Source organism: Trachemys scripta, chromosome 9 (assembly GCF_013100865.1).
Source record: "Trachemys scripta elegans isolate TJP31775 chromosome 9, CAS_Tse_1.0, whole genome shotgun sequence".
NCBI classification, from domain to species: domain Eukaryota; kingdom Metazoa; phylum Chordata; order Testudines; family Emydidae; genus Trachemys; species Trachemys scripta.
In genome coordinates, this window is record NC_048306.1 from 80,885,948 (window position 1) to 80,913,070 (window position 27,123).

Sequence of the window (27,123 nt, forward strand, 5' to 3'; positions counted from 1 at the left end):
CCTGCAGCAGAAGAAATGAATGGAGGGTAGAGTACAATATGCTGTTGACAGGTGAATTATTCTCTGTACCTAAAGTGATATTGTCACTGGCATATCACCTCAATTCTTTCATTGTACACTGTAGCCTTGCCTATACTGGGAATTAGCCCCAATTTCATCAGTCACTAGCCAGTAATCAGTGCAGCTGTACTCATGCAAACAAGGAAAGCTGCAATTTGTGGGGATGCAGATTACCCTGATTTCAAGCAGGGATAAGTCTTCAACAGTGCAAATCGTGACTTTTCTTATCTGTACGAGGGGTTTGCTCTGGTGCAACTGCACTAAGTTCTGGACACCAACTGCTAAATTCAAGGCTAATCCTCCATGCAGACAAGGACGGCATGAAGTGACAAATCCTAAATTCCTCAAAATATAAGCATCCAATGCTATAATGTCCAGTTGGGAAACAATGTACATATTTGTAATCTGGGTCCAGTTCTGCTATCATTTATACTGATATAAACCCAGAGTCACTTCACTGAGTCAAGTAGAGCTGATTTACACTGGAATGATTGAGCTAGCAGTCTGGATCACTAGCAGTATTGGAGCACTCAGAGGAGAACACTGCTTTAGAGAGGACTCAGATTGTATTAAAAAAACCCACAAATGAACTAAAGAACATTATTGACATTGCAGTGCATTCATCAATAAGAATATCATGGTTAATATTCTCACTAGTCAAAGAATAACAGAATTAGAGCGAAGACCTATTAGGTCCCTCTCCTCCAACCCTCTGCCAATGCAGGATTGTTACTTACAGTACATTATATTGTCTTGTTTTTTTCCCCCAAGCAATGGTGCTTCCAACTGTTCCTTTAGGTGCATGCTTGTCAACCTGGCAAGCCGGAAATGTGGGCTGCAAAATGCGGCAAAGCCCCAAAATCAGGGATATTCAAAAATTATTCCTGCAGGAGACCCAAAATGCTGTGGGATTTATTCCTTTTGTGTAAATGACTCTTTCTGCATCCCCAGTTTCATGAGTCTTTATTTTTGAGGTAAGTAATTTTCAACAATAAAAGTAAAAGGGTACAAATTTGTGGGAGGGGGGGCATAGATAACTTTGGGTTTGGAATGACATCCCTTGAAATGAAGGACATTTGATAGGTATGCTTGAGAGATTGTTCCACAGATTTAATTTAATCAGTTTACCATCTGGAATTATTTTCTGATAATTTGACTGTTTTCCTTTTATAATTCCATACAATTTCTTTGTACCCTCCTCCGGTCCCTTCACAAATAACTCCTATCCATGATGTTAAAAACCATCTACAAATATTTCAAGTGTGCTATTTCTCCCTTAAGGCCAAACTCTGTCTTCCAAAAAGTGCACACAACTTCAAATGAAGTCACGGGGGGTTGCATGTGTACCTAGAACTTGATCTTAACACGAGATATAGCAATCTTTAAATGTTTGGAAACACCAAGGACAGCCTATGGTAAATGTTTAGCCAACCTATACACAACTACTGTCAAATTATGTTTTCCATTAGAGTACACATACATAAACTCTCACTGCGGTCAATCGGACTTGTGTCCAAGTAGCTGAGGACTTAATTGAGTCATACTTTCCTTTACTCTTCCCTTGATTATTCCTTCATCCTCTAATTTTTGTGGCTTTCTCTAAACTCCCTTCACATTTGAACATCTTTCTGACACTGTAAAAACAACAAGGAGTCTGGTGGCACCTTAAAGACTAACAGATTTATTTGGGCATAAGCTTTCGTGAGTAAAAACCTCACTTCTTCGGATGTAGTACATGACTGTCTTTTAAATTATTATTAATTATGTGTTGTTAGTTTTGCTAGCATCTACGAACCACAACAAGTGATCAGGGCCCCACCGTGCTAGACTCTTATACAAGCACATTAGCAAAACAAAAAGAAATACACTCCAAAGAAATTTGAATACGATTCAGTCTGGAGCAGCTTTGAATGAAAAAGTATACATGTGAACAGAAAAAAAAAATATTGTGGTTCCATGTACATAATTCCATTTGGCCCATTTCTGCTTCCAGTGAAGTCAATTGGACCTTTGCTGATAGCACCAATGGGAACAGGATTGGGCCCAACGAATCGTATTCCCTAGTTTGTTAAGTCTTCTTTGTGTTGCTCAAGTGCTGCAAAACAGCCCCAACCTGGCTTAACTGGCCACATGGGGATTCCCTATGTTAGGGGAGTCTTCAGGCAGTATGGTGTGTCATAGCAATTCCTACACTGCCCCTTTCTTGTAAGAATTGTGGCCAAGGGGAAAAGACTGTGGTCAGGGTATTCTATGTTGTTCCAGCATCCCCAGGTTCTGGGACAACCCTTTGGAGCCATCAGCATCTGGCCAAAAGAGTGTGTATATTGAGAAAGGTCCTTAAAACTAATGGAGTTTTTACATAGCAACATGTTTAAATCCACATAATTCCTTATTACTTATGACCGGGACAGGCTTTTGTCAAATTCTGCCTTCAAGTTATATACCCATCACCACCCCCACAACACCATTCACTTCAGGCTCTTTGGTTGACATGTAGCTCTTTTATGAAAACAGAACAGAAGGGGAAGCTCTCTATAATAAGGATGATAAAATACTTAGCTGCCGGAGAAAATGTATTAATTCAAATGGAAGCATAGAGTAAGGTTTCAGCTGCCCCTAATAAATATCTGTACATGACTGTTCACTTATGAAAATATGCAGGTGACAATGAAAAACAGATTTCAATAATATAATGTAACAAAGTTTGCAAACCTTGGGGACCTAACTGCTGCTAATATCAACAGAACACGTAACATTCAACCCAGGTGTGAGATATTCATTACTTTTCCAATTGTCCCTCATGGATTGTATAAAAACTCAAATTGTTCTTTCTTCTGTAAAGTAACACATGATGTAGCTGTGATTCTAAGAGCAGCAAATGTATTTGTAGAAGTTCTCAGCTTTGATTTCTTTTTAATTTATTCTGAGTGATTTTTTTACATAAAAAAAAGAATACAGCAAACACATGGAGGGTGGATTGCATAATGCCCCATGACAGGTGGGCTAACTATGGCCCGTGAGCCAGATCCAGCTCACCAGCCATTTTAATTCAGCCCTTCAGCTCCCACTGGGGAGCAGGTTCTGGGGCTTGCCCCACTCTGGCGCTCCAGCTGGGGAGCAGCGTTGGGGGCCTCTCCATGCAGCTCCCGGAAGCAGCGGCATGGCCCCCCTCCAGCTCCTATGCATAGGGGCAGCCAGGGGGTTCCACTCTGCACACTGCACCTGCCCCAAGCGCCACCCCCGCAGCTTCCATTGGCCGGAAACCTCAGCCAATGGGAGCTGCAGGGATGGTGCCTGTTGATGGGGCAGCGTGCAGAGTCACCTGGCCGTGCCTCTGCATAGGAGCCAGAAAAGGGACATGCCATTGCTTCCAGGAGCTGCTTGAGGTAAGCACCGTCTGGAGCCTGCACCCCTGAGCCTGCACCCCAACCCCCTGCCCCTGCCCTGATCTCCCTCCTGCCCTGCAAACCCCTCAGTCCCAGCCCGGAGCACCCTCCTACACCCCAAACTCCTCAGCCCCCCCCCAGAGCCCGCACCCCCCGCCCCCCCCCCCAGCCCGCACCCCCCCCCAGAGCCCTCAACATCCCACCCCAGCCCAGAGCCCCCTCCCACATCCTGAACTTCTCATTTTTGGCCCGACCCTGGAGTCTGCACCCCCAACCAGAGCCCTCATCCCCTCCCACACACCAACCCCAATTTTGTGAGCATTCATTGCCCACCATACAATTTCTATTCCCAGATGTGGCCCTTGGGCCAAAAAGTTCACTCACCCCTGCCCTATAACCATGGTGAACTTTGGCACATCACAGACTTTCAAACATGCATTGTCATCTATCATAAATGTCTGAATTATTTACAGAAAGAGAACAATTGGATTTGATCATCATTCATTAGTGGGGAAGTGTCCCAGTAAATATATTAACATTAACTAAAGGTCGAATCCAAAGCTCATTGAAGTCAATAGGTGTCTTCCCATTCACTTCAGTGGGTTTTTAGTCTGGCCCTTACGGGTGTACTCTGAACTAATTGAATTTAATGCTAACAAATACAATTCATCTAGGAAATAAGCAATGCTTTATTTTGACAATGTTATAATAATAAGCAGAGTTAAGACAATGGAGACCTGTTCTGCTGATCTCAGGAATTATATTCCTGGACAAGATCAACACCAATCTGAGCTTCAGTAAGATTTTTTTTTCTTTCTTCATTGTGAATATTCATTTGGCACTGTTCCCAGAGTTTGGGAAGTGAAAAGAACAGACCTGGGCATATGGACGATTGTAAATTGCTATTTCATTGAAGTGAACTCAGATTTGGGTTTTTTTTTCTTTAACTTTTTTTGTTTCTTTTGGACTTTCAACACTTCCAACCAAGAGCCAAACTAGATGATGACTCTCAAGAAGTTTTAAGGACAACATGTCATAATGAGGACCTTGTGGCAACTATTTGAGCAGTAGTCTGGAGTAGACAGTAACACACCGAGGCCTTTAGTACTGTTGCTTCAGCTACTACAGGGAAAGACTGAGTGACACACACCTGAAGATACCTCATTGCCAACAACGAGCCATTGCTGGGCAGATGTAGAGAAGTTCATTTAAAGAGCAAGTCTGAGTCAAACCTGGCACATTGCTGCCAGTTGGTCAATGCAGAAGGCAAATTGGAAATAATAAGGGAACTATACGAAGGGATCTTAGCAATGAAATGCAGTATGTAGAGCTGACACGTCAGTGCTAGGAGAATTGGGTGACTCAGACCAAATAGGGAAGACTGACTGGCCAAGGAAACAATGGTGTGCTGGGAAGATTCAGTATAGGCCAGCTGAGGAAAACTACGCAGATAGGAGGTACCCATAAAACAATAAACTTCTCAGACAACTCCACTTCCCTCTCCTGTAACAGGCTCTCAGTGAATTTCGGTTTCTTTCTTCCATTCCAGCCTGCTTCAGCTTCCTCATTTTTACTGCAATTTCTCTCCCCAGCGAGGAACATACCCAGGCTGTACAGATTACGGTCGTTGATGGGTCCCCATTAATAGTCTCCCATTTTGAATAAACCATTGAGGATTGGTTAGCACAAATAATGGCTGCAGTAGTTGGATGTCCAGGTCAGCCCAACAATTCATAATTCAGCCCAAGGGGTCACAGAGAGGTAAAAAGGCAGCTGTTCCATAGGGTTCGTCAGGGCTAATACCTAGGCTACTCCCTCCAGCCTATCCCTCCTAAGGGGCAATTAAACCCTGGCTGCAGATTCCACCATCTACCAGAGCTCACTCAGTTCTTCTGTCTTATTGGGGCCTCCTACACAGTGGCCTCTTGCCCTCATGTGCTGTACTCCTGCTGCAGGCAGGTGCTGCGCATGTATGTTCCCCCTGCTGCTGGCCTCCTTTGACTAATAGTCTGCTTCCTGCCTGGCTGTCAGCTTGTCAGTGCCAACTTTCAGGCTGCCTGCTGCTGGGCCTTCTCTCCGTAGCCTGCTCCCAGGATGCTGCACCCGACGTGCTGCTCCAGCTCATAGAAAGCCTTTGGTTCTGTCCTGAACCTGTACTCCAAACTCAGGGTATTACTTCCTTTACTGCTTCTCTAGACATTATGGTGCCCTCTACTGATCCTTTCTTTCCAGGTCAACCAGGGCTAGGGGTAGGTGTTGTAGCAGAGTTAGTATGGAGACTGGATGAGTGTGTTCCTTAGGATACACACTCACACAGCCCACAAAGGGTGTAACTTCTTCCACAAGTGAAGGTTGTTCAAGGGTGTGTCTGCTCATCCCCCCCTCTGCACCTAGAGAGGAAAACATTCGGTAACAGCGGCACCAGCAGCAGGAGGGGAGGTTCCTCTGTACCCTTCTGTACTGGTAAAGAGACACGGCTGCTTTGCTCACTGAACTCATGCCTGCCTCATTATTCTGTAGCTTGTGCCCGCTTATGCTAGCTCACCAAAAGGCAGACAGTGAGGTAACTTAACAGTACCTACTACTAAGCATGCAGATTTATAACAATATGTAACCTTGGTTTCCTGAGAGTGGTACCCCAGCGATATACATTTCACAAAGCAGAGGAGATGAGTAAATAACAACAGAAAAAATACTATCAGGATACATTAGAAAATATGGGCACAGTGCTCCGACTTTAACCCTATTTCTGCCTGGAGAAACATTTCACACCATTGAACATAGCTATGTGTTCTCACTGAAGCAGGCAACTGAACATTGACAACCAGCCTGTTGCATGTAATTTTTCCCACCATTGATCTTGACCTTCCATACTGACCTTCCATTTACTGTACACAGAAACTATTATGTAAATGAGTCCCAGAGCATTTTATATGCTCTACTGGAGAAACATTCAGGAGCCAGCTTCAATTAAAACATATGACTGTTCAAAAACAACTACTTATAGGACAAAGATTCTCCAAGCAGATAAAGGATCAAAATCTGAGCTGTGTGTTCAAGGTCAGAATTTGGCCCATAGATTAGTTTCCAGTATTGCATCTGGACTCCGCATCATAACTGAGCCTTTAAATGGGATCCTCATTCTTGAAATGCAACATTTCTATCAGATAAAGGATCCTCTTCAACCTTTGCCCCAAATGATACTTTTCTTTCAAAGAGTCATAATTGCCTTGAAAATAATGGGTTTTGAATGAAATGTCTTTCCCATCTGCTGCTGCTATAATACTATCCTTCACACTTCAATTGTTATGTAAGATGCAAACATCTAGGGTTCATGCAACATTAAGATTGAGAAATTCACCACACAGGACATTTCAAAAGATAAGAATGCTGCCAAAACATTTACTTGGCCTCAATGTACATCATATACATTTAATAGTATAAATTAATATGAAACTCCAATTCTTGGCTTTTTCAATAAATGTGAGCACTCCAATACATCGCAAGAGAGACTAAGTACAACTGCTATTAAACTATGACACTGTGAGTGATAGGGTATTTCTTGTGATCCAGGCTTACCTGCAAAATGCAACTCATGATATCAGATGCAATTTTTGCATGTGGTGTGTCCTCATCTTTTCCTGAAGGTTTTAGATTGTGCTCTAAACACGACTCCCAGAGGGCCACAAGTGCCTTTCCATGTTTTTCTATGGATGCAGTCTCCCTGATAGCAGTGGTGATTCGAGTGATACAGATTTCCACCACTGCCTGGTCATTGTCGTTAGTCTGGTAGTCCTAGTTTTAAAGAAAATACGGGTTTTAAAATTGTATTGTGCAAATGAAGTGTCATCCTTTAAAGAATGCCACAAAATGAACCAGAAGATGTTAAGTTAATTTAACTCTCAATATTCTTCATGTCATCTATACAATAAATAAGTACAATATTGAGAGCAAAACTCTAATCATGTCATAGGTCTTTAACTATTCCAAGTTGTAATTTAACACAAAGGAATAATTTGTGCTCCTACAAAAAAATATGGATTAAATTATTAAGACTGAATTTTTGTAGTCCCCCATTTTGAAGCTATGGCTTCCCTGTTCAGTAGATGTGAATGTATGTGCCTAGAAATCCCTGGTTTATATTTTTTCTATTTGTATATTACTATAATATTAAAACATTTAAATGTCAACTCTAAAAAAATTACATCCAGGAGTCCAAATAACTTGTATTATGCAATTATTTAGACTCACAGACGTAAATGGAGATATTTCAGATTTACACTAGGAACAGAAATTGATTCAATAGGCCTGATTCTCTGTTTCCCTGCATGCTGTGTAGTTATTTACCTCTGTGCAAACTAGATCCAAAATGCTACCGAAACATCCATTTTGTACTAGTGTAAATGACTACATTGGAGGCTCAGATGCAGTATATACAACAACTAACCCTCATGCTAAACTATAATATTCTACCTCAAAGAGGCACAGAGGCCAGACACAAGCTAAAAGAACAGGAGTACTTGTGGCACCTTAGAGACTAACAAATTTATTAGAGCATAAGCTTTTGTGGGCTACAGCCCACTTCTTCGGATGCATATAGAGTGGAACATGCATCCAAAGAAGTGGGCTGTAGCCCACGAAAGCTTATGCTCTAATAAATTTGTTAGTCTCTAAGGTGCCACAAGTACTCCTGTTCTTTTAGCTTGTGTCTGGCCTCTGTGCCTCTTTGAGGTAGAATATTATAGTTTAGCATGAGGGTTAGTTGTTGTATATACTGCATCTGAGCCTCCAATGTAGTCATTTACACTAGTACAAAATGGATGTTTCGGTAGCATTTTGGATCTAGTTTGCACAGAGGTAAATAACTACACAGCATGCAGGGAAACAGAGAATCAGGCCTATTGAATCAATTTCTGTTCCTAGTGTAAATCTGAAATATCTCCATTTACGTCTGTGAGTCTAAATAANTACTTGTGGCACCTTAGAGACTAACAAATTTATTAGAGCATAAGCTTTCGTGGGCTACAGCCCACTTCTTTGGATGCATGTTCCACTCTATATGCATCCGAAGAAGTGGGCTGTAGCCCACAAAAGCTTATGCTCTAATAAATGTGTTAGTCTCTAAGGTGCCACAAGTACTCCTGTTCTTTTTGTGGATACAGACTAACACAGCTGCTACTCTGAAACCAGACACAAGCTAAGTATTCATCAAAAAATATGTTACTTTTACCTGCTAGCCATGGAAATATTTAAGAATTTGGGCTAAATTCAACATTCATTTACAAAAGGATAACTCTGGAGTACCTCTATTAAATCCAGTGGAGTAATTAAATCCACTGGTGTATATGAGCACATTGGATGTACGTTTTAAGCTTTTGGGGTGATTAGTTGACTTACCCTACCACATATATCTGATCCTGCAATTTGGCTTTTCCTCCTTGCAATTCCAGGAAATCTCTTCTCCTCTTGTTAAAAAGAGTTTGCTTTATTTTTGATAAAAGCAGAAGTAGAATAATATGGAGATAGCCAGTAAGGTGTTGGCCGGAAACAGAAACAAGCAAGAGATTCATACTTAAGTTTGCATTTGTATTCACTAGCTGCCTTTTGGCCATAGAAAGATGTACAGCAGAATACTCTGCTACTCTAGGAGTCTCCCCACATACCTGGGAAAAATAAATACACCTTGACAGCTCAAATTCTGAATTTAAAAATTGTGAGAAGCCTTGCTCCAGAGCAATAATGAAGTATATCACTGAGCACTGCTGCCCTCTAGTGGGAATTAGCCTTAGGGAATTTAGAAGCACAAGAAATCCTTTGTTCTTTATGTAGCATGGTTTAGCAGTTTAGCACAAAGTATCAATGGCAAATTCAGTCCTTTTGTCTCAGAGGACTATGATGGGAGGGATATCTGGAAATGCTGATAATATGCCATTAGTGGAAATATACCAGGAATAAGTGGAGTCAAGAGCTAAACTAATTTGAATAATGTTCTGGAAAAATGTGCAATGGTAATTGCTGTCAAAGAAATGACCCAAGGAAAGAATTGTCTCTGCACAAAGATTTCCATAATTGATGATTTAGAGCATTTGTGGCCACAAGCAACAGTGTGTTCAAAAGTTCTGAAAGTTAGAGTTTGGTATGTTGCCAAAATCCATTTAAAATCACTATGATATCCAGAAAAGTGCATGTACATTGGCTAGTTCAATATATTAGGGTCTTGTTACAGCTGACAATTTCTCTTCTGCAAGCTGATGTATATTCCAATCAAAAGTGGTCACTATGGGGATTTAAGGGTTTGCAAAATGGCTCAGGGTCAAGGCCGCTCTGAAATATAATTGAGGAATGGATTGGGCTGACCCAAGCATTAACACAAGTTATGCTTTAGTCAAACACAAGATACTGGACTCAATGAAGGGGTAACTGGGTAAAATTCAGTCACCCATGACATACATGAGATCAGATTAGATGATCTAATGGTCCCTTCTCGCCTTAAACTATATGAATCCATGGTACAGAAGAGTTAGAGAGATCTAAACCGATAAACAAATAGTTTCTTAAAATGCTTTCAGAGTATCTTATCTCTGTCTGTCTCCTACCAACTCCTGCAGTACTTTAGCAGCTGAATTCAGCAACATCAAAATGTGGCAGGGAGGGAGGGAAGTTTGACTCTATAATAAGATAACCAAAGCAATAAGTAACCAAATAATTAAAAGAAGCTACTCATATGAGAGGAGGGGTGGGAGAAAACTTAGAAGAAAAGGGCAGGAGGAAGAGAGAGAGAAAGAAAGAGGTGAAATTGAGAAAAGGTGAAAAACTAAAAACAGAATGGATTGAGAGAAAAGAAAATCAAGACTGCCAGGGAGCGGGTGGGTGAAGAAAGTGTCCATGTCTTTGCGTGATAGCAACGTATAGCCCTGGAATGACTGTGTCTGTGAGCACTTCCCATTCATTCTCAGGTCCTCCAATGAATATCCATCCTTCAGCCTTTGGATCCAACTCCCTTCAGTGTGCTAGTTTTCATACTCTCTTTTGGTCAGATTAACAAAAGATCAGTACTGGACCATGCTGATAGGTTATCTGTCAGCTGCTCTGGGAGTCCCACACAAGAGCAGAAGATAAGCTGGCAAAGAGAGCACACTTGAAGGCATGAACTGGTGGCTCAGAATACGGAGAATTTAAGCTCTCCTCACAAAGAGTGCTGAGTACCAGGTCAACCTATTATTTCTTATGCTGCTCTGTCTCCTTCAGAAGCTTATAGAATGCTGTAACGGAGCTGAGAAAACTACCAATGCAGGGACTCCTCCTGTTAGGGGCAATTCCCTCAGAACAAAATGTCAGAAATGAAATGATGGCACATGCATTCTTTATTTCATTCATAGCCATAGCATGACTTTAACATCTATTAATCATGTATTAACCCTCAATACACTATAAATGGATGCTTAATATGAAGTGTGACTAAAATCAGTTTAAATTATTTTTCTTAAAATAAAATTCAGCAGAATGAGAACTGAATGCAAGAGCTGAAGTCTTTGAATCTGACATTTTGTTTAGGACTTTTGTGGTTTTTAAAGGGTTAGATTTATTATCTGTTTTTGGTGTTCTGCTTATTCTGTCATTGTTTTCTGACCTTTCTTTTCATGATACATTATCTCATGCAGAAGGATGGGGGAGCATGCCTTACTTACTGGAGATGAACTAATTATTTTTATTTGCTCAAGAGCTTCTGACAGGCTTCCTTCTATCTCAGCATCATCTAAGGAGAATAGATCCCCTGCACGTGAAAGGTCCTTTTGTCCCAAAACCAGACCAAACAGATGATGCATGGCTTATGTGTTCTGCCAGTCAGACAAATCTCTGCTTGTACCATGTGCTTCAGTCAAATGAGGCTGGTGATGTAGCAACCCATAACCTAGTCAGCAGTTTATTAGGTACAGTAAACCTTTTGCACATTTTGAGGCCTCTTCTGCCACGATCTGGAAAAAAAAATGCACACATTAGCAAAAGTCTGGGACTGTCACCCTGTGATTCACCAAAGATTTTTCAATGACTGCTTGTGAAAGGTACTTAGCCCCTCATTCAGCAAAGTACTTAATAAGCATGTGCCTAACTTCAGGAATGTGAATAGTCAAAAAAGTTAGGCATCTGCTTAAGTTTATTACTGAATCAGAGTCTACCCAGATAGCTATAAAGAAAGAAGCCTTCTCTATTTCATTCTATTCAGGTTGTTATACTATCCTCATCACCATGATATCCGAGCACTTTCCAAAAGGGTATTAAGTGCCACGACTAGCATCTGTCACAGATGACTCTTTTTTTACCCTCTCCCCAGAGAGAAACTATGTGAGCAGGATGTGTGTGTGTGTGTGTGTGTGTGTGTGTTATTACATGCACACTCTGCCTTCTCTTTAGGCACTGAACAGGTACAGCAGGCTAAGAACAGTGCCCCAAATCTGAACTGGGGGAGAGACTGGACCCAGAAAGCTAGGTTATGCAACTGTTACTTATGATGAACTGGGACTACGCATGCGAGTAATGTTTTCACAACTGAACCCTGATGTATGAAAAAACCCTGCAATTAGGATGAACTAAGAATCCTTTTTCCACATACATCAGCTGTAGGCAAATCCTTATGTACAACAGCTGTCCAAAATTCCACAAGGAATATTTTAAATATTGCATGCTTTGTGTATTTCTTGCCTACTTTAAATTATGCTGTTCTTTACCATTGATGATGGGAAATTATCTGCTACCTGAATCTTGCAGGACATCAGTATTTGTGGGATAAACCAAGAGATATCTGTGGTGTTCAGATATTAAAAAGATATTAATAGTGCTGGTAACCTGCATAGTGCAGCAAGAACAATTCACTAAGAAACCACAACAGATTTCCCTTGATCTGAGTACAAGAATCAGGTTTTAATACCCCTAAGCATGATGAGCAATACCTGACTCCATGAGAAATCCTATTGATTTCAGCGTGGCCATTCAAGGGTTTGTAAATGGCTGATCTATCCCTTTAAGGGCAGTGGAGTCCTGAGGCCAGCCAACCCTGTTCCAAAGCATGGTATCTTTAAGAACAGGTCACTCTGGGAAGGATCATCATGTGACTACCTGCTGAGAATTGTAAGTGCTCTGAGCTAAAAGGAAGCCTACAGGCAAAAGGGAGCTGCATGGAGGCTGTCTTGTGGCAGAGCTAGGATGATCGTCTCGGGCAGGATTCAAGCACAGCCCAATGAAGTAGGGCTGTGGAGACCTTGCTCCAAGGGAAGGAGGAGTTTGAGCATGTTATGTTCATAGCATTCACACAGAGAATTCAATAAAAACATAAATAATAGTGCTGGAGAGTTGCAATATAGGACTACTTTCTTTCTTAAACTCCAGAACCCTAATGCACAAGAACCCAAAACCTGAGAGACAAAGCAAGCTGTTCTTTAAAACAGAGAGGCACAGCCCGTCTTACTCCAAGCTAGCTAGTTGCAAACTGACAGCAGGTAGGCCCAGATCACACACATCCCTACAGTGCTCCTTAATTTGCAAGCAGGATCAAGAAAACACCCTCAAAGTTAAAGTTACAGCTGATCATTTAAAGAGTTTTCAATGCACTGCAGAGCACAGGGACTGGGGGTAGGATAAGACTTGGGGGAAGGTCTCCAAGGGCCGAAGTGGGACCAGCAGAGCTCCAAAGCTCAGAGGGAATTGAGGAGCAGAGAGAGAGAGACAGAGCCTGAACCCCTGAAACAAGGGTAAATTGGAAGGCCTGAGGAAGGGCTAAAGGAACTGTGTATTTGTTTTGTGAGGAATTAATAAATTACAGTCCAAAAGAGGGTACCTTATTTTAAACCTCTTGGGTGCATGGGAGTTGATTAGAGAACCAAGAGGGGAACTGAGGCAGGGTGACTGCAGTGACTTGTTCCAGGACTGTGCCCTGCAACAGGCCTGAATATCGAGAGGATCTAGAGCAAGTGGAACCAAAGTTCACTTTCTGAACACTCAGAAATGATAAAATCATAGTGAGCAGGAATACGGGCAAGGACCCTTCAAAGACTACAATATCTCAGATACAGTTGGAGTCAGGACCTGCAGCTCTGCAATGACAGAAATAGTCTGCTGACTGAGCGGATGCACCAAACCTGCGGAAAAAACGCAGAAATTGGGCTTGTTTTTGTCTTAATTGGCATGTGAGTTGCTTGTTGGCTAGTTTTGGGCTTGTAGCTTGTTGCTTGATAGTAGCTTGTTGCTTCTTTTTTTTTTATCGGCTCCCCGCAAGCTGGGGCAAGGGGGAAGAGAGTCAGGGATGCACAGTGGGCCCACCACAGTACCAGACTGCACGCCGGGGGAATCTAGTCACATAGAGTGTTGGGATTCTCAGGGATTGTCTTGTTTTGAAATGGGATTAGCTTGATTTTGGGGTTATTGTGAAAGTCAGGGTGCTTATTTACCCCATGAAAGTTGGGAACTGTGTGACAGACCTTACAGAGAAAAGAAGGAACCACATGAGGAGTACATTCGCAAATACTCACAAATATATGCAAACAGCAGCTAACCTTCAAATTTCATCATAATCACAAGAGGAAACTAAAATACACATCACATGACCTCAGTAAATTAAACACAGACATTAGAAGAAAGGTTACAGGCCCACTTAAAACAGTATGAAATCTTTTCTGAGAAGACAAAGAATAAGAAAATATTTTCTCAGACTGCATCAACTCTGTTACATATAAAAATGATGGTCTGACAACCTAGAGGTATGTCTTAAGCCAACACAAACTAAAACACTCTCTTTTGTCCTTGAAACAGAGTCTTCATTTTGTAAGACCTCTGCAATGTGTCTATCTACCCTATCTTGTCAAGGCCTAACTTACTTGGTGACTCTTTAACATATAGATCTTTGACACAACAGAACGCATAAGTTAGGTATGGAAATGAGCTATTAGATTATCTGTCATAGCCCACAGCCAAAGAGAATTGATCCCTATTTTTTATGTCCAGTCCAGTTTTAAATGTCCCAAATGATAGGGCTGCCACCATTTCCCTTGGAGAACAATTGCACTATTGAATAGATGTAATTGTCAAGAAATTTGCCTGATATTTTGACTAAATATTCCCTTACTTTCATTGTATTAGTCCTTGTTATTCCCCACTGCATAAATAATTCTTCTCCCTTTTTCAAATATCTTAGATTTATATTTCACATTGCCAGCCACCACTTCCTGAAGCTATACAGACTTAGCTCTTGAAAGCATTTCACATGAGAAAATTCCTTCAGCCCCTTTATCAGTTCTACTGGTCTTCTCCAAAGTCCCTCCTGTTTGTCAATATCTTCCCATAATGGGGTGTCACGAAATGAACACAACATTCCAAGTCACTGCAGAGAAACTGTGAACTGGACTACTACCTCCTGTTTCATGCCAATAAGACTCCTCCAGAAGAGTAAATATGCCTAAATGTTGACAATAGGTGTATTTATAAATGGAACAAATTCATAAAATAATCAGAGCGAGGCAACTTCAGCCTAATCACTACTGGCTACCATTGTAGGAGATGTTTTCACCCCTCAGCCAAAAGGCCAAGAAGCTATATCACTAGATATATATATGAGTACATAGATGTTTGATATAAACAGCGCAATTTATTAATATAAATATATGTAGCATTGTTCATGAGTTAGTAGGTTCAATAATGTTGTTATTGTTGCTATACACTGCAAATGTCTTCCTGAGTCTAGCTCTGAACAGCTCCAAGACTATTGGTGAATTTCTGCTCTCTTTTGCATTTGTATAAATTATTTCAGTGCCATACTCTAGATTTATACCAATGTAACTGAGCAGAATTTGTCATAAGTGTGCAAACAGGGAAGTGTGAATATTCTGAGTTTTGAAATAAAATCATGTCTGAAAGTGTTTGGAGGTTTAAGGAGAAATGCATGTAGCGTAAGCATGGTAAAGGCAGAATCTTGCAAAAAATGAATTATTTGTGGGGTGGTTGGTTGTATGGTGGGGCTGGATAAGAAAGGTGGTGTAAGAGTCAAAAGATGGGATCAAATGTAACCATATTTGCCTGGAATTTCTGCATTAAATCAAGCTGCTGCATTACTGCTAGCAATCTGCCATACAGAGCCTCTAGAAGTGACAGGGAGTGCGCCTTAAATGAAACCTATGCATACTATTGTTTCTAAGGAGCATGGCTCAAAACAAGGCTGGACTTAGGTTTTGCAGCTCCTGATCCCATCCAGATTCCTCCTTTTAGATAAATCTCACTTATTCTGTGTACTTGCAATATTGAGGCTGTTTCCTACCTGCCCAAGACCTTCTCACCTCAATCTGTGGTGACCCCTCTCCATAATTTATTTGAGTGACTCCATGTCCACTGGTGACCCTTTGTACATAGACATTGACCAAAAAGCCAGGAGATGAAACCAAAGGGCAACTCTCTAAGGGATATGCAGGGAACTCAATCTCTGCAGCAGCCTGCAGGCAGTAGAACAATTCAGGGATAGCATTTTGACTGGAGGGCTCAGTGCATGCATGCATGCAAGACCGAGAAGAGCAAGGTCTTAATGAAGGCATGTATACTGTATAGGTCTGAGGCATCCTTCATATATAATTAGCATAGAGAATCCCATGCCTAAGCAATATGTATATTATATGGTCAAATATGAAACTTTTTACTGTATTTCTAATTCCCATGTATAGTTTCCACCAGCACACTGATTGGTCATACCTGTGTGATACTACCGCGTAGAATTGCTGTCAATCCTGGGTAAGAAGGCTCTGAAAATGCCTACTCATTGCATACACATTTCATTTATTTTTGACACACCATTAAATGGCATTTTAAAAAATGTGGAGAGGTTACATTATGGAAGATGCTTCAAGTTGTATTGATTTAAAAATATACAAATGCAGTACCAGCGGGCTGTCTCCAAAGCAAAATTTTATCAGTACACATAATAATTCTTGTCATAAAGAATCCTCATTGATTCTAAAAGAATGAGGTTCAGTCAGGTGTCTCTCACAATGGATCATACAGACTCAAGGCCATACAAACTCATCTCACCTGGGACCTTAATTTGAGCTCTACCTGCAGTGTTGTAAGTAATCAGTTCACATATAACCACCTATGATCTGTTCAGATCTCTTATATTTGTAATTCAATGTACCGGGCTAAATTTATAATCTCACTTACACTAGCTTTGTGCCTTTTTTTCAGAAACAATTGTAAAATGTTAAACAAAGGTCAAAACTGATGCTGAGCGCTGAGAACTTTATAGGAAATAATTCAGTGAAACAACAGTCTCTACTTAAATAACATGCCCAACACATAGGGTGACCAGACAGCAAATGTGAAAAACCAGGACAGGAGGTTGGGGGTAATAGGAGCCTATATAAGAAAAAGACCCCAAAATCGGGACTGTCCCTATAAAATCGGGACATCTGGTCACCCTACCAACACACTGAATTCATCCTGCAGTGAGCCTACTCTTTTAGATTTTAGATTTTAACTACAAAGATTTGTATCAATGCAGCAGATTTTACTTTTTCTGGACTATTCACAACAAAACGGAAAGAGAGCTAGTAAAACCTGTGCAAATTAAATCAACCAAAATGAAAGCACAATGGACTAGATTCTCCTGTCAACTACAGTGGGGTAATCAGGAGTAACTACATACAAGTCAATGAGAAGTCATTGATATAAATGAGAGAAGCAGGCCCACCATATTCATATTCAGTATTTCTTACATTTAAAGATGAAAATCCACAGAACAACAAATACAAACAGGTGATTTTTTTACCTGTGCATGACTCCCCAATGACATTCTTTAGTGGCACTTACAGCTGCAGAGTTGAAACTCGGAGTTGATATTCAGCTTTGCCTTTGTGCTACAACAGGCAGCATCCAAGGGCATAACAAGTGGAAAGTTATGGAATTTACTGTTAACCAGTGAACCTGAAGCTGTTAATTACAGTGCCAGGAGTAAGGAATTCAAGGAATGCAGACTAAAGCGGCCTAAAAGTTACCAATGGCTTGATCAGGTGACTAGAATGAACCTAAATGCAGAGTGGCCTTATCTGAATGAAATGCTCTGTTCCTAGGACAAATTACAAAGCCTAGTCAAAGTGAGTGCAGTGTGTTTCTAATAGAGAAAACAGAACTCTCTGTGTTAGTGAAAAGCTATCCTTCCCTGGGAAGAATGTAAAAAGACTCCAGTAAGCTTATGCTTTTTGAAAGAAAGAAGGCAAGTGAATAAAACAACCAGAAGAAGCTTTACTATCCCAAAGAATAAATGTGGCCATTCCATAAAACAGCTCATGAATACAAAGGAAGGCCTGAACTTTACTTGAGCTTTTATCATCAATTTAATAAACAGCATCACACAATTTCTGCACACATGACCTACAAAGATGCTTGAGTCACGACAAGCCTGCTGTCCATGTCCACTCTTTGAACACGCACTTTGATCTTACAAGTTGAAACGCAAGCATGCTCCCTTTGAGCTTTTGGAAAGGATATTTCACCTACAATGCTCCTGAATTTTAACTTCCCAAGACTGCCTTGTGGGGGGTGGGAGCAGAACCAAATCTAAGCCAGCAACAATGCATTAAATGGTGATCAGCTCTCCAGAGATATGTGGTGAAATAAATGGGTTATAAGTACCTTCAGGGGGAGAAAATACCAGGTATTAAAGGGCTGTTCAGTCCAGCAGAGAAAGAAGTAAGAAGAGCCAGTGACTACAAGCTGAAGCCAGAAAAAATTCAAATTGGAAATTAGGCAGACATTTTTAACAGTGAGGGGGATTAACCATTGGAACAAACTACCAAGGGAAGTGGTTCATTCACCATCTCTTGATGTCTTTGAATCAAGAGTGGATGCCTTTCTGGAAAATCAAACACAAGTTATTGGGTTCAATACAGGGCTAACCGGGTTACATTTAAGGGCCTGTGATATACAGGAAGTCATGATTTAATGGTACCTTATGGTCTTAAACTATGAAATTCAGCACCCAATGAAATCAATGGCAAAACTCCCATTGATTTCAGTATAGCCAGGATTTCACCCACTATATCTCCTCAATGGATAATTAGTGAAGAGGGGCCCTTCCTTCCAGTCACTGAGTCTACCCTTCTTCAGAGGTACTTGAATTTTCAGAGGAGGAAGGTTACAAGCATTGTCTGTTTTAATTTAATTTAATAAAATAATTAATAATAATACCATGTGTGATTGGTAAATATCATTATATCCAGGTTACAAATGGGTAAGTTGGTGCACAAAAATGTTAAGTGATTTACCTAAAGTCACACAATCAGTCTGTGGTAAGATCCGCAACAGACACAGGGAGTCTGATTCCTATTCCTCTTCACCAAATCACTAGACCACACTACTCCTCTGGGAATATGGATAAAAAACATAGTTTAAGACAACTACTCTAGTGATATATAGGGCCATATTCTCTGCTTGTGAAATTCTTTGACGTCAATGGGAATTATGCCAACAGACAATTTGGCCCATAGTGTTAGAAGCCAATACTATTGCAAACAATCTTTGGAAATCCTCCCACATTCACATCAGGTTGGTCTCAGTTTATATTATAACTAATTAGAGACCAAACTGATATATGTGCATGTTTTAGTCACCAAAGCACAGGATATTATTCAGCTATGCTGTCACTGTTTCAAATGGAAGATTCTAAATCTCTTCCTCTCTCTGAGGAAAGTGATCTTTTGAGGCACACTCCAGAAACCTGTGAAGGTGTCTGCATCTGCTATGGGCCAGATTTTCAGCAGAGCTCAGCTCCCATTTAGGCACCCTCCTCATCGCCAGATTACAAAAAGGATTCCAGGCCTTATTCTCCTCTCATTTGTACCGATTTTACACCAGTGTAACAGCAATGACTGCAGTGGATTTACTCCTGATTTGTACCTCAGCAAAGGGAAAATCAGGCATCTCAATCTCTCATAATGGTTTAGCTCCCTGCCTCAAACAGATTCCATTTTGCAGTTTTTATAGAACATATTAAGGACAATGCCAGAAAACATTTCCTTACTGTATGCTCTCTGAAATTGAGGCTACCTCTTCAATAAGCTACAGTGTCTTAACTTCTAATTATGACAAATCTCCTTAAAAGTTTCATTATGTAACACTGCTGAAAAGATTTACACATGCAGAACATTTCAGCTCTTATAAGGAGAAGATTTTAAGCACTTCCTTGTTCATTACAAGCTTATGCTGTTTGCTTCTTATTATCAGATAATTTTTATTAATTTGAGCAAACCATGGCATATTCTTGTGATTAAATACAGCCTTTATTCTCTTTGCTTCTCTGTACAAGGAAATTAGTTTCATAGGCCACTAAAGTAACATTTCCTGTAGGGTCAGGGTGGTTGGTAATACTTCCTCAAAGGATGGTTCCTCAACCCTCCTCATAAGCATCTTGATGCTATTTCACCTACCTCTGTTCTCTGCTATAAAACGAGTTAGCATCTAAGTGGCTCCACCTCCCTAAAATAAAATAAAAAATTGTGGAACAAGCATGCCATTTGCTACCATCACACTCTTCGCTCTGCTTCTGTGTGTTTTACCCCTCCCTCTACCCTGACTTGTCTATTTCGAATGTAAGCTCTTCGGGGCAGGGACCATCTACTCCTCGTTGTTTGAACAGTACTTGGCACAATGGGGCCCTATTCTTGGTTGGTCCTTCAGCTACCATAGTAAACATTAATAATAATTAAGCAGAAAAAATGTCAGACACATTACATTAGGTGCTCTGCTTCTTCCACTGGTACTCTATGCATTTCCAGATCTAAATCAAAATCCAGCTCCTAATTTTAATGTCTATTTTAATGTATTTTAGGACCTGTTTCTCTTTCCATAACCCACTGAGACAGATGCACTCTCATTGGGGACCTTGAAGATATTAGTGTCCACGATGATCTCTTGGTAGCTGGAGGCACAGCATTCTTATCAGAACTCCTTATTAGGGGCTGTCAGAATGAAACCCTAGCCTGACAGGTTTCAGAGTTTGATGCAAAACACTCACCTCCATGCATAATAATTGCTCTCATAATTGAAGAGAAACAATAAAAATTCCAAGTATAAAGGCAACTGGACCTAACTGTGAGTCTTAATATTGCCTTAGGTGCTTAGATTCTAAATAGATAAATTAGAAATACAAGTGGTCTGGGCTGGAAATAACATTATACTGAAGCAAAGCAAATTTTGCAAGAATTGCAGCCACAGTCTTTATTTTTGAAGTATTTATAATGAAAGTATTGTTGCTAATTTTTGTCCAGATAGTGCCATGTCACTGAAAACAGTGTAAAAAGGGGGACATCTTAAATGTGTGGATTAAGTTGTTCCCCAAGCAACTGGAGCATGCACAACAACAACAAAATACAAAGAAAGAAAAAACATTCCTAAGTGGTTTCTGATTTGGGGCACCTAGTTTCAGACATTTGGGGCCTGATTTTCAAAGGTTCAGACCATCCTTTGTTGCCTTCAACTGAAGTTGTAAAAAATCAGAGCCAAGTTTTCTTCAGGTTGAACATCCAAAAATGGAGGCACTCAATGGTGGCTACTTCAGCAAGTGCTGGGCTAGACCGGTGAATATCTTGTGAGGGAAGTTACTTAGCAATGCACACCAACATGTGCCCAGTTACAAAAGTAGGTTGAGCACACAGCACAAAATCCTGAGTGATGTCATATCCATGATAGGCTCCAGACACTCAAACCCATTACAGATAGCTCCCGTCTGCTCCTAAATCATAGAATCATAGAATATCAGGGTTGGAAGGGACCTCAGGAGGTCATCTAGTCCAACCCCCTGCTCAAAGCAGGACCAATTCCCAACTAAATCATCCCAGCCAGGGCTTTGTCAAGCCTGACCTTAAAAACCTCTAAGGAAGGAGATTCCACCACCTCCCTAGGTAACCCATTCCAGTGCTTCACCACCCACCTAGTGAAAAAGGTTTTCCTAATATCCAACCTAAACCTCCCCCACCACAACTTGAGACCATTACTCCTTGTTCTGTCATCTGCTACCACTGAGAACAGTCTAGATCCATCCTCTTTGGAACCCCCCTCAGGTAGTTGAAAGCAGCTATCAAATCGCCCCTCATTCTTCTCTTCTACAGACTAAACAATCCCAGTTCCCTCAGCCTCTCCTCATAAGTCATGTGTTCCAGCCCCCTAATCATTTTTGTTGCCCTCTGCTGGACTTTTTCCAATTTTTCCAGATCCTTTTTGTAGTGTGGGGCCCAAAACTGGACACAGTACTTCCGATGAGGCCTCACCAGTGTTGAATAGACGGGAATGATCACGTCCCTCGATCTGCTGGCAATGCCCCTACTTATATAGCCCAAAATGCCATTAGCCTTCTTGGCAATAAGGGCACACTGTTGACTCATATCCAGCTTCTCGTCCACTGTAACCCCTGGGTCCTTTTCTGCAGAACTGCTTCCTAGCCATTTGGTCCCTAGTCTGTAACAGTGAATGGGATTCTTCCGTCCTAAGTGCAGGATTCTGCACTTGTCCTTGTTGAACCTTATCAGGTTTCTTTTGGCCCAATCCTCTAATTTGTCTAGGTCCCTCTGTATCCTATCCCTACCCTCCAGCATATCTACCACTCCTCCCAATTTAGTGTCATCTGCAAACTTGCTGAGAGTGCAGTCCACACCATCCTCCATATCATTAATGAAGATATTGAACAAAAGTGGCCCCAGGACCGACCCTTGGGGCGCTCCGCTTGAAACCGGCTGCCAACTAGACATGGAGCCGTTGATCACTAAAGCCTTGGACAAGGTTGTGATCTAACACATCAAGGTAAGATAGCTCCTGAGTGCCAATCATCACTGGGCTAGGACAGCCCTCATTTGAAAAAAAAAAAAAAAGATCTATAGTAGTAGGCTGGTTTAAAAGTGTATCCAACAGGAAACTTGTGGAATTCCTCAACTCCTTCCACCTTTCTCCAAACTCCACTCTTGTTTGTTATGTGTCAATTTGTTGTGGACATTATGCATGGTTATGTTTTTAGGCTGCAGTGTGACATAATGGTAGACATACTACAAAATCAGCCCATTTTGCTTAAGTTGGAGTATTTCCAGTAAATTTTAATGTTGTTCTTTACTCTGGCACCAACTAACAGTGGGAGCCAATAGCTCTTTGCTTTCTATTTTTAGCATGGACTAAAGGAAAAGGGGGGATTCCAAAATTTAAATAAACACAAAAAATCACAGAGGCTTTGTAATATCCCAACACCACTGGATCCTTCCTCTCATAGGTACCTCTCGTGCATAGTAAAATCAGGCCTGGGTGCGTTTCCTAGTTACCTTTGGTCTGAAAGTCTCCTCAGAATGTTCATATGCACAATGAATACACAATACACAAAATATTTGGGACAAAATATCCCCAAATGTTACTCTAATAATTTGATTTTAAAATGTTATTATTACAGATCATTGGCTGATTAATCTAGAACACTTTGTCCTGCAATTTTTCAATAAAGTTCTCAGACTTTCAGTGAAAGAAAAGGATTAAAGATTATTTTGAAAGAGCATCTTTTTCACAAAGTCTGAATGGACTACAGCAGTTCCCATGGGATTAGCTGCATACATTTAAATTCTTCCCACAAGACATCTATTGTTTTCTACATGCCTCTCACTTTCATTCTGTCACGACAGGTTTCCACACTTCACTTTGACTAAAAAACCTGTGGATTCTGTGCTCTGTCAGATGAAGCAACAAGCACTGACAAGTCGATTAATTTTAAGGTTTTTTTTTTTAATTGATCAACTGTTTTATAAACACATTGCTCTGGTTATTGTGTGGTGGAACATTATTGACATCTGATTCTCACATACAGTTTGGAAATTTTATTTTCATTAGACACATCTGTAAGATATATTCTCAAGAGTTATACACTGAATCTTCAGATTCATCTCTCCGAAGGAAAGGAATTTCTACCAAAATCAAAGCAATATATATTCTCCCTTGTATACTTTGGAACAAAACTTAAGAATTCTTTCCACAAACAAAACTAGCATGTGAAGTATTTCTCATATGATAATCTGAATTTCATAAACTGTTATACCTTTATATTTTAGTGAATGTTTAGTTTTTAAGAGTCTGATTCTGCTTAATCAAACCCAAATTACCACTGATCTCTGTGGGCGTTTTGGCTGCACAACCAAAGCAGGACATAACTGCTATAGTAAATACAAAAATATACACTTCCACTTCCAAGGGCTGAATTCACAACCCTCTTATTTCTTGACAGAAAAATATCGTATATAGCTAAGACTCTTAGTATATACTTGACATTTCACATACCATAGAGATGCAGTTTTCTTGCAATAAGACATAAAGAATAAAAAATCATGGGGTTTGATGTACTATGCAACATACAGCCAGCTTTAATTGTGTTTTATGTGACAACACTTTATGAATCCTATTATGACTTATATTTTGTTAAACGCCAACAAATTATATCTTTTGGGTAAATATTTCTGAATATCTCTAATATCTGAAAATATTATATTAAATATAAATTACATTATACTTACAAGCAAAAAAACTACACTGTTTCCTACCCTTAAAGGAAAATTATTAAGTACATCATAGAACGCATACCAGTACACTCATTGTCACTATGATACTATATAATGCTGGTATTTTAAAATGTTTCTTGAATGAGATCTCAATCCCTGTGGTCATTTTTCTATAACACGGGGGTGGAATGGGGAGGGAACTCAATTTAAAACCTTACAAAAGTAAAAAAAAAAAATCTTTTTGCCATTTATGAGAGAGTGAGAGTGGAGAGACTTACAGAATGAAGAAGCCAGAGAGAGACTGCGGGAATAGGCTTGTAAGAAGTCCACTAGCAAAGTGAAGGTTGAAATGTAGTAATAAAAATGAATTCAGAGTGGCTGTCCCATAGAGCCCTCTACAAGAATGATTATTGAACTAACCCTGAATTTCCTTCATGTGTCTGACAATCCAGTGGGCTTCTCTTTAGTAAATCTTTTAACCGGGCCAGTGCCTTCTCTAGTCCGAATTTTATTCAGAGTTGCCCTGAAACTAAGGCAGTAATAGTGCATTACCTTATATAAAGTGCCTGGGGGTGGGGTTGGGATAGGGAATAAAACAAAAAGCAATGAACCCCGGGGGCAGAATTAAGAACATTGTAGGATTAGTGCATATGCTGCAACACACTATGCTGGGGAAACATTGCTTTACCTCTCTATGGCATTTGAAGCAAGTTTCCAACATGCACTGTATGTATATTATTGAAATACACTTACACAAGCATAATAACTGTAGTACTTGAATCCACACAAACTAATCAACAATAACTATACAACTTTTGCTCTCTCAGAAAAACTATTTCATTATTTAATATTTGGATGTGCTATTGTACATTTGTATTGCAGTAATTATTTATTCATTGTTGAAAAATCCTACACAAATGCATATTCATTTAAATTAGTTATTCATACCTCTCAGAAGGGAAACCTCTGAAAAACATTAACAACTGAAGACAAAATAGTTGGTCTTAGAGAAAGTCTGATAAAATCCATTACAATTGTCAGAGTCCCCATTTCAGCCCCTCTCTCTGGTATGTGAAGCTGCTGGCTCAGTGCATAGCCTTGTCAAACCAACCGTACAGTCTATTCAGTTACCCTGGAGTTGTCATGTGGAATCAAGCAAACAAATATCTTCTCTCCATTTCCCCCAACTCTAGCATTCAAAAACAAATCAGAATTAATTCTTTGCAAAGCTTAGCTTCAGCAGCAGCCCAAGTGAAAATTCTCTGAGCTTGATATGTAATTTGAATTAGTTAAAAGGATTTATCTAACAGCCAGTGGTTACATTCAGTTAATGAATAACCTGCTTAGAGTATGAGGAAGTTTTAGAAGTTAATATAAATTATGGGGCCTCTTGTCAGAAATCAGTAAGAGATTGAACCTGTTCATTAGTTTGAGGATAGGCAAGCCAAAAGGACGAAAAAGAAAAAGTGGAGCCCATTAAAGGAAAGATATTGTATCAACTGGCACTGGCTGTATCACACCAATTCATCGAACTGAGATAAGCCAGTCTCACTTGCCCAATTTAGTCCAAACGTCAGGGCAAGTCTAACTGATACAGCCAGTAACATGTACCCAAAGCGTGGCAGTTATACTGGAGAAATCCTTTCTAAATCCAGCCATGTTTTACACATACACTGTACATGCTTTCCTTGAATGTTAAGCATGACCGGCTACTTTTTCTTCTTCTGCTTTGCTTGGACAAGTATGTTACAGCTTCTCAGTGAATTGGCCACAACTACTGCCAAAGGCAGCTATGCACCACCATATTCTCTCTTCCATGGTCTGAAACTGAGCTCTCTTCTTAGTGTATGAAAGTCTATGGGTATAGCCCCAATCAATAGCAGATGATGATCCTGAGGCTGAAGTTTTTCCAGTGACAGCAGAGGTGGCATCAAATGGAGCATCATCAAGAGAAGCAGACTATATTGGGAAACCTCTCTTCCATGCAATCACAAAGCCAAACTTTCCCAGCCTGCCATGGGAGAATGAAGGCTATGTCCCCACAGAGAGTGAAGGTGAAGTGTTTGTACCATCTTTGTTAGAATGTTTGTTTTTTCACAGCTACAAGAAGGACCTTTCACATGCTCTTTTTAAAAATTCATTTTATAGCACATGCAAATATATATGTCCTCCATTTTTGATGGTGAGTGCTGTACAGACTACATATATGCTGAGCCACCCAGAGAAGCCCATGCCAAAAAAAACCCCACTTTTAATTAGAAGTGGCCTTGAGATAAAAGCCATCTACTCACTGAAGGTGAACTGAAAAGGCTTTTGTTTTTTTCCTGTCAAGACCTGAGGTCAGGCATCTGTGTTTTCACTGCCATACAGGATCACTAATACTAATAGTTCAGACTGCTACATGCTTCTTCTTACATCTTTGTGGGTTTGGCATGTGATACTAGGAAATACAAAATCCTTATGGAGGCTGACAACATCCAAAACTGAGTAGCTGTTAATAGCACTCAGACAGCTGCAGCCGAAGATCATAACTTATCAGCAGGTAAGTAAAGGAAGAGCTGGTTTTCAACTCCTTTGTTTTAACTGTATTTAATGATCATTTTAAAGGCCATACGTATGTTTTGATATTGGTTTGGGGACTTAATAAAATACTTAGATTTATTTTCTCTCAGTCTGTTGTTTTGCTTTTAAGAAGGCTTTTATACAAATCAAACTCATGTTATTTACACTGCTTTGACATTTTTAAATGAAAGGTGCTATGAAAGTGCCTATTACTATAAAACTGAGATACAAGTCAGCTTCATTAACCCACTTACATGAGTAGTCTTGTTGCAATATATGGCCCCAATCCTGCAAAATCTTAAGCATGTGCTTAACTTTACTTATTGTAAACAGTCTCATGGATATCACTGGGACTATGGGTAAAGGTAAATATATGTGGCAATCACTACAGGATTGGGACCCATAAGGCATGAAGGAAGATTATGCCGCCCGCACCACAAGCCATGGGGCAAGGACTCAAGGCCCCAGCTCCAGCCCCCAGCAGCAGCTACGGAGCCAGGGGCACAGGGCTCCAGCTCCAGCTCCCGGCTGAAGCCGCAGGACAGGGGTGCAGGATCCTGGTTGCAAAG

The 27,123-nt window shown here is 40.4% G+C and overlaps 1 protein-coding gene across 4 annotated transcripts in view; it reads right to left on the reverse strand.

Moving 5' to 3' along the window:
* VEPH1 (ventricular zone expressed PH domain containing 1) overlaps positions 1-25,248 on the reverse strand; it is a 143,106-nt gene extending 117,858 nt beyond the window's left edge. For 3 of the 4 annotated variants that reach the window (XM_034782301.1, XM_034782303.1, XM_034782304.1), the window contains exons 1-3: positions 17,245-17,351; positions 11,135-11,422; positions 7,026-7,241 (exon numbers count right to left, since the gene is read on the reverse strand). In XM_034782301.1, the coding sequence (XP_034638192.1) occupies positions 7,026-7,241; positions 11,135-11,272 (354 nt within the window). In that variant the 5' untranslated portion in view covers positions 11,273-11,422; positions 17,245-17,351. Of the gene's footprint in view, positions 1-7,025; positions 7,242-11,134; positions 11,423-17,244; positions 17,352-24,940 lie in introns of those variants that run through there. The other variant, XM_034782302.1, reaches the window with a different exon arrangement.
* Between the last annotated feature and the right edge of the window lie 1,875 nt (positions 25,249-27,123).